Genomic DNA, 8957 nt, shown 5'->3' with positions numbered 1-8957 from the left:
AAAAACCCCCCCCCCCCCCCCCCCCCCGCCACTGGAAGTATAAAAATGTTTCATGTCGATATATAAATAAAAAATGAGTAAAAAATCATGGTTCACATTCCCCGAGGTCTCGAAGTCAACTCCTATATAAGAGCCTGCGTCTGGCATTGCAGAAAACCATTGACTCTATATGGCGAAAGAGTCGGGGCTTTGACAAAGGTGACCGTATATGGCACACGGCTTCCACCTTCCATACGTGTATTTATAAGACCGTAGCAGCACACCTGGTGCGGTTGGTACATTAGATTTTCCACGGATTTTCCATTGAAATATTGCGTATTGAAATACACCCGGAGGTGATTTCAACGGGGATAATTAGTCGTGATGGAGGTGATGACTTGATGATTTATGATGTTTTTTTAAGGGCATTTTTTTAAAAATCGTTAGCGTTGGAAAATTTAGGTGGGGCTGATGATGCGGAAGTACTGGCTGATTTTATTGGTCATTGAAAGTGAAATTCATGTCTTCAGGCATCACTGGAACCGTCAAATATTTTTTTAATCGTGATGAGAAAATTGTCATTAGCAGTCACTCATCAACTTGAATAAATGGATTTTGAAATGGACTTGAATTTTTAGATTTATATGCTAGAGTTATTTTGAATGAAGAATACGGATTGAGGATTGGGAAAGAGGAATTTTCTAATTTATCTAATTTTTACGTTTTTCAGTATATAATTTATCTCAAGGGAATTAACGCACGATTCTCGATTGGAATACTTCAGCAAATCGTTAGGGACGAAAACCACGTAATGCTATTTTTCTAAAGGCCGTGTTTAGCAACACCACCCGTTTCATCGCTTTTACCCGTACGGATTGTTGCTGGAATTACGAAATTATGGAAAAAAAAAATTCCACTCGACTGAATTAAATTCCACTATTTTTAAAACTATTTCACCTGAATTTCTGACACAGAAAAAATCGAATTAAAATTCTTTTACGCCTTAGTATATTTTTTCCTCGCGAACGTCATGCCGAAAAAAAAAATGTTTATCGGATAAAAATTGACAAGTTTCGTTTTTGTTTGGAAGCTGAAAAAAATAGCAACAGAAGCTGGGAATAAAAAGCAGCACCTACCTTTGAATATCCACACAACAACAAATTTTCCCCCAGCAAAATGCACAAAAAATCGCAAACAAAATATGCAAAACAATGCAAAAAAAAATGCACAAACAAAAATGAATAAATTGTCTGACTGACTAGGACAGGATGCAGGTAAACTCCTCACAAGCCACAAAAAAACAGCAAACACAAGCCGAAAATACTCACCTAACGAACTTGAAATAACTTAAAATTTAAAAAAATCATGTCTAAAACTTTGTAACCAATCTTACGATTTAATAGTTAAAAAAAAATTATAAAACTCAAAGTATAAATATTATCACAGTATTTTACAGTACATGTATGTACACGTGTGATACAGAAAAAGAAATAAATGATCATTTGATGATCACTTTGTGTTATTTCTCATAAATCAAGAAAAAATATTAAATTACTGCTAATTTTTTATCGCTTTTTGTTTAATAATCGCCGTTATTTTGTACTCTGTTGGGGGGGGGGGGAGAGCTCAGAATTCTTGCAGCTGATTTGGTCTTTGAAAAAAATTATAACAATGAGTATTTAACAAGAGAGAATAATTTAAATAATTTATCAAAAAGTTTAAATAAAAAAGTAAAAATTCTTTTGAATTCATTTCATGCAAAAATGGACGGAATTCGAGAAATCCTAGGACTTTGTAATATGTATTTCCATGCATATTTGATACATTCAACAAATAATATCTCTATTCCAATAAATTATTAATAAAATTCGCCGAAATGCAACAGAACAAGAATTTAAAATTTGAAAATTTCATGAAATTCGTTGAAAATTCTAGGATTCCTCTTTAATGAGGGAAAATAACGTTCGCCATTGGCATTAAGTTAAGAAAATATTTTAAGTACTCTCTACTTAAACTATGGATGAAAAACCAACTACACATGCCACTATAGCACACAAAAAGGAGGGGGGACACTGTACAAAAAAAATGTAAAAAATAGTACGAAAGGGGGGCGCGATGCACAAAAATACTGTAACAACGCCAACCGTGCACCGCAGCCGAATCATCCAGCACTCGCACCTCAATTCGATACATCTCATGTATTTTCTCATTTTAATCTCCAGGGGCAACCGGAATATGTACAGGGAAGCGTTAATAAATACTCGTTTAAATAATGTAGAAGTGCGGATTGAAACCTAATTAAAAAGGGAAAATTCCGTCAGGAGAATTATAGATTCTGTACAATTGAAAGTGATGAATGGATCACACGCGTTCAAAAAAATGCCTAAGTTTTTTTTTTCAATTGATTGTGGGGAATTATGGCGTCGGGTCTTTGGAGTTGTTAACGCGTCAAACTAAGTGGAGACAGAGAAAATGAATGTTTCGTCGATTTTTTCAGTTTTTCCTCCGTTTCAACGGAAGTGGTGTAGTTCTATGAGTTCTGTTTGCAGGACTTGTGGTAGCGAAATTGGTAAGAGCATCGGTCTCATAAGCTGAAGGTTGTGAGTTCAAAACCTGCTACTTGATTATATCGGTTACTATCAAATTGTGATAATATTTTTTTTTAGGTGGTTTCAGATTTTTCTCATTACATTTCTTCATGGAAAATTATGAATGAGCTTTGTTTGTAGGACCTCTGTTAGCTCAATTGGTAAGAGCATCAGTCCCATAATCTAAAATTTGTGGGTTCAAAACCTGCCACTGGATTATATCGGTTACTATCAAATTATGATAATAATTTTTTTTAGGTGATTTCAGAGTTTTGTCATTACATTTCTTCATGGAAGATTATGAATGAGCTTTGTTTGTAGGAACTATGTTAGCTCAATTGGTAAGAGCATCAGTCCCATAATTTAAAATTTGTGGGTTCAAAACCTGCCACTGGATTATATCGGTTACTATCAAATTATGATAATAATTTTTTTTAGGTGATTTCAGAGTTTTGTCATTACATTTCTTCATGGAAGATTATGAATGAGCTTTGTTTGTAGGAACTATGTTAGCTCAATTGGTAAGAGCATCAGTCCCATAATTTAAAATTTGTGGGTTCAAAACCTGCCACTGGATTATATCGGTTACTATCAAATTGTGATAATTTTTTTAGGTGATTTCAGATTTTTGTCATTACATTTCTTCATGGAAGATTATGAATGAGCTTTGTTTGTAGAACCTGTGTTAGCTCAATTGGTAAGAGCATCAGTCCCATAATCTAAAATTTGTGGGTTCAAACCCTGCCACTGGATTATATCGGTGACTATCAAATTGTGATAATTTTTGTAGGTGATTTCAGATTTTTGTCATTACATTTCTGCATGGAAAATTATGAATGAGCTTTGTTTGTAGAACCTGTGTTAGCTCAATTGGTAAGAGCATCAGTCCCATAATCTAAAATTTGTGGGTTCAAACCCTGCCACTGGATTATATCGGTTACTATCAAATTGTGATAATAATTTTTTTTAGATGATTTCAGATTTTTGTCATTACACTTCTTCATGGAAAATTATGAGTGAGCTTTGTTAGTAGGACCTGTGTTAGCTCAATTGGTAAGAGCATCAGTCCCATAATCTGAAATTTGTGGGTTCAAAACCTGCCACTGGATTATATCGGTTACTATCAAATTGTGATAATTTTTTTTAGGTGATTTCAGAGTTTTGTCATTACATTTCTTCCTGGAAAATTATGAATGAGCTTTGTTTATAGGACCTGTGTTAGCTCAATTGGTAAGAGCATCAGTCCCATAATTTAAAATTTGTGGGTTCAAAACCTGCGACTGGATTATATCGGTTACTATCAAATTGTGATAATAATTTTTTTTAGGTGATTTCAGATTTTTGTCATTACATTTCTTCATGGAAAATTATGAATGAGCTTTGTTTATAGGACCTGTGTTAGCTCAATTGGTAAGAGCTAACACAGGCAGAGCATCAGTCCCATAATCTAAAATTTGTGAGTTCAAAACCTGCCACTTGATTATATCGGTTACCATGAAATTGTGATGACAATTTTTTTACGTGGTTTCAATTCTTTTTTCGTTCAATTTCTTCATGAAAAATTATGAATTTCCAGACAAGCCTTCAAATAATTGTACGATCTCATTGCGATTCATCTTAGTTCCAAGCTTTTCAATCATTTAGTCATCTTTCCTCGCAGGTCACAATATCCTAAGAGAAGACCAAATTCTCCAATTTTTTTTAATGCCAAAAAAATCAAACCATTCATTTTCTTCGTCTCTTCTTAATCATTCTGCAATATTTTTCGTCGTTTCAACCAGGGGCTTTTCCCAAAACAGTCAAGTTTCCACTTTAAAAAAAATTCCAAACTATCAATTCCCTAGCCATAACTATCCATTTTCTTTCTTTTTCGTTCTTTCTACTACCGTTGGGGATGCGAGTGCGACATATGCGGATGATAAGCGGCATGAGGTGGTGGTAATGGCGATGGACATGACTGCTGATAGGGTCCTCCAGCTAGCATTGGTCCAGGACTCGAGCAGGGCACAAGATGGGAGCTTGGCGAGCCAGCGTGTGCATGCGCTATCAAATGCGCATGCTGGGCGTGCTGTGAATGTGGTGGGCCATGCTGTGACACTGGCGGTCCACCAGCACCAGGATAACCACCGTGTAGTGCACCACCATGCGGTGATCCATAGACCAGTTGTCTTACTTTCTGCTCGTCGTCGGCGATGTTGTATGTCAACTCAGTCTCCTCGAAACCCGTTGCTGACATTCGTTGATCACCCGAAGAACCGGACGGTGGTGGGTCTGGACTGTTGAGACAGGTTTGGATCAGAGCCTTGCCCGCCTCACTCGTTATCATTGGCTGAAGTTTGCGGGTCGCAAATGTGTACACGTGACCTGTTTCACTGGCTACCAACAGCATCACTTGGGTACCTGTTAGGGTTGACAGCTCGTACGCCTAGAAAATATTAAGAAGAAAAACCGCTTTCAAGTCGATGCACCATGAAGGGCTTCTTTAGAATGGATGACTACTTCATCATGATTTGGAAGAGGCATAGACGACTGTTTTGGGTGGACATTATTCAGATAAAAAATTGAAGGGAGTTTACTTTCAAGGATAAAGTAAATGGTGATTGATAGCTTGAATCTTTCCAGCTAGCTTGGCACAAATCGTTCTCAAAACTTGTAGAAAACTACAGATCAAGAACTCAAATTCCCATTTTTCCCCAAAAATCCCTAGAGCCACTCAACCGTCCTGACAACAATTGGGATTCCCCGATTTTCAAAACCACCTCCTCCAAAATCCGAAAAAATCCCTAGAAAATCTTGGAACAGCGATTCTCCGCAGAAAAAATTAATGCCAATAAAATTTCAACAAACCTTCTTCATAATTCCAGTTTTCCTCTTCGAAAATGTGGTATACCTCCTCAATTTATTATCAATATACTCCATCTTGATCTTCACCCTGCCCTTGGTCTTCTTCCCATTGCTCGGTGGTGATTTTTTCGGTGCTCCCAAATTGGTAAACGACTCCTCAATATTATCCGGCACACAATCCCCCTGCATCATTTGTCCCTGCCCCAATTGTCTCCCATTATCATCATAACAAACATCAGATGAAGATCTCTTCAGCCCCCTCGGCACCCCAACACCGGTACCACTACCCCCTGTATTACCAGGTGGGCTCATCATGGTGGCGCCACCGCGGCCAATCTGGGAGGCACCCAGCTGCGATGTAGACGGTCGTCCGTACATCTCACCAGCATCACTACCCATCATACCCATGTTGTATCCAAGTGCCGTGTACCGACTGTCCCTACCGCCGCTCGGATTTTCCATCACGGATACGCGCACATCTAAATTATATTTTTTTTCTATTACCAAAACACCAAACACAGGCCACTTAACCTCAAAATCAACAAGGGACTGAACAACCTTAAGGATTTACCAGAAATCCTAAATATCCCAGAGATGGGAAAAACTGTTCTGGGGAATTTCCTAGTTTATTTTTTCGCTTTCTAGGGGGTTTTCCGGTGCACTAGGGTGTCTGGGGCTTTTTATACTTTTTTCAATGTTTTGTTTCAACACTTGAGTTATTTAATGCCCTACGTATTTGCCACGTGATCGTACACCTATGGCTAAATACGGGACGAATGGTGCGCACTCCCTGAGCGCTCCCCGCAAACTGAACATTGAGTATCGTAACTTGACCTACGTGCGAGCGCCTGTGCCTCCGCCTGAGTACCAACCGCCACATTATCCCCCACTTCGCGCACTCAACGCCGGCAAAAAGTAGATCCAGGTCAGTCCAGGGGGTTAATTCGCCCCTTAAGGGTGGGGTTTTTTCCCCTAGGGAAATATAGGGCACATTCGGAAGTCCCGTTGACCCACTTTTGGGGAATTTCTGGGGGGAATTCCAGCGGGAGAGACCGGAGAATTTACACGCGGAGGGTTACACTTGGCGGTGAGAGGGCGTCCCCGGCTGCCATATTTAGAAGTAGACGTTACCATATTAGGAAAAGTTATCCAAATATGGTTAACAGAGGTGGTCCTTCCTTTTCGAATGCGAGAGCCGAGAGACGCGGCAAAACACCAATCGAACTGTCAGGAGGGATAACCTGGGATGAGTATAGGGGGGGAGGGGGGCCGGAGAGGGGGGGTGGGAAGGGTTATAGGGGGGGTCGGCGGGTGGAATTGTTTATTCTTCGGAGGTTTGAGGGCAAAAGTGGAAATTTTGGTTTTTGGTAAAATTTTTTTCGGGGGCCATGATTTTTTTTTCGGTCTGGAGAAATTTTTTGCGTGGGTGGGGAGGCGGAGGTGGGGTTTACGATTAATTGGAGAGCGGATTGAAATCTCTTCGATCTCTCAGACAACCTGAGATGTTTAAGAAAATATTGGATTGAAAAAAATTTTTTTTTTATAAAGTTTGATTTAGATTTTTGTAGATCTTTGGGTCGAGTTGTAAAATCCTTTACCGTACTCTCGATTCTTGTTTCATCCAGATGTGAATTCTAAAAATGCTCTTTACGATGTAGAGTTTACATACAATTTTGCACTACAATTTGAGTTTTTTTTTTCATAGGCGTTGGTCAACTTTGGGAGTGGGTGGGGTAGGAAATATTTTTGGATGTTTAAAATATATTTACGGGTATAAATAGTCATTAGTTTGAAGAGGATACGTTGAGAGAATGATGTTATAATAACTGGTGTATAAGTTGGAGTTGCTTGGTAACCATGCAACAGCTGACATTAATAATAGAACTTATACCCTCCCCTTTTAGAATGAAAGCACGCTTTTTTGGGGAGGGAAGTGCTTTCAGCCCACTGAATTGCATTCCAACAGCCAAAATCCTCCAGAAGCTGTTTGACTCGATCGAAAAAGCGTTCGCGGATAAAAATCCCAAGTTAGATTATTTCCCCTCCTCCAACAAAGTCGATTATTTCGGCAAGTTTTCAACGAAAATGAGGGAAAATTGTCTCGTTGGAGAGCCCGAAAAATTTACGTTTCGAAACTCTGGTCATGAATCCGTTCTGCCCATTATTTCTGCGAAGAACAACATAAAAAACTTGAGGAGGCCATTTTTTTCTTTTTCAATATCGCGAAAACTAACGGAACAAAATGGCTTCATAACCAGTGTTTTTCATCTGAAATTTACCTGACTATCTAATGGGGTCGTTTTCAACCCCAACCTCCTGTCTTCACAAAATTCATAAGGAGAATCCGCAAAAACCAAAGAAGCAATTAGTTCCTCCATTTTAATTTCTTCATTCGCAGCAAATAATCGTGTAATATTAACATGAAAGTCGAATTAAATTTACAAACTGTCTTATTATTCACATAAAAAATAATCAATGGCTTCCCTGGCCTTAACTCGTATCGTTTTTTTCATTGAAATAAAATTTCAATAATTGCATATTCTACTATGATTTCTACACAAATGAGAAAAATATCTGGTGAGTTTACCAGCAATACATAGGAGCAAGGCGTCACGGTTTACCTCCCACCTTAAGTAATAAATACAATTTTTTGCGTCTCCACTGGATAACAATTCCGTAACGTGCAAGTCAAACAGCCGTCAGGTGTAATAATTTTTTCATTATACGATTGTTTGTTTTTTCCTTTTTTTGTATCTGGGATGACAAGGATCGTTACACCCGTTGCCACCCATTCTATGCGCCCAGGGTGGTATAATGAGGTGATGATTATCATTTTTGTATGAATTTTATTTATTTCACGTAAATGGAAGTGTTTAGACATATGAGAACTGCAGCCACTAGGTTTCCCATTTTTTTGTCGAATTTTTTGCGGTGGAAGATGGAGATGGATAGTGTGGGGTAATTCTTGTGAAAAATTACTGGGGTTTTGCGGGGAGGGGAGGGGAGAATTAATTATTTTTTTAGGAAAAAGTGTATGTTCTGGAAAAGTTAATTAATTGATGAATTACGATGAGGGGGAGAGATTTTAAAAGTTTGCAATTTGTTGAGGTGTCTTGATGTTATTGACAGAATAGGAGTTGACACATTTTGTTATGAAGATAAAGACAATCGGGATTCAGAAAAATGGAAAAATATATTGATTCTGCAGATCCCGGAAATTGTATTAGAATAATCGACCATGTGATTACTAATTACCATCAGAACGAACGAATATTTGTATTTTACGTGAGGTGGGATTCAAATCCACAACCTTCAGATTAGAGGGCTGATGCTCTTACCAATTGAGCTATCTCAGAGATCCACAATCAGCATTGGAATTTTCTCATATTAATGAGGACTTGAAAAATTAGGAAACTAAATCCATTAATGGAGATAAATAATGTGCGGTAATTATTGTGAATAATTACTGGGGCCATATTAGGGAGGAGGGAATCAATTCTTTTTTTAGAAAAAATTTTTTACTCTGGGAAAGTTGATTAATTGCGG

At 38.1% G+C, this 8957-nt stretch overlaps 1 protein-coding gene across 2 annotated transcripts in view; it reads right to left on the bottom strand.

Annotated features, from left to right (window-relative positions):
- Positions 1-6202, bottom strand: part of LOC107039187 (serum response factor homolog) — a 20652-nt gene extending 14450 nt beyond the window's left edge. For both annotated transcript variants that reach the window (XM_015258683.1, XM_015258684.1), the window contains exons 1-2: positions 5415-6202; positions 4741-4992 (exon numbers count right to left, since the gene is read on the bottom strand). In XM_015258683.1, the coding sequence (XP_015114169.1) occupies positions 4741-4992; positions 5415-5873 (711 nt within the window). In that variant the 5' untranslated portion in view covers positions 5874-6202. The remainder of the gene's footprint in view (positions 1-4740; positions 4993-5414) is intronic.
- Between the last annotated feature and the right edge of the window lie 2755 nt (positions 6203-8957).

This window comes from Diachasma alloeum, unplaced genomic scaffold (genome assembly GCF_001412515.2).
Source record: "Diachasma alloeum isolate Michigan unplaced genomic scaffold, Dall2.0 Dall_scaffold_00294, whole genome shotgun sequence".
Classification (NCBI taxonomy): domain Eukaryota; kingdom Metazoa; phylum Arthropoda; class Insecta; order Hymenoptera; family Braconidae; genus Diachasma; species Diachasma alloeum.
The sequence above is the reverse complement of the archived record's forward strand: the minus strand, read 5'-3'. Positions and strand labels throughout refer to the sequence as shown.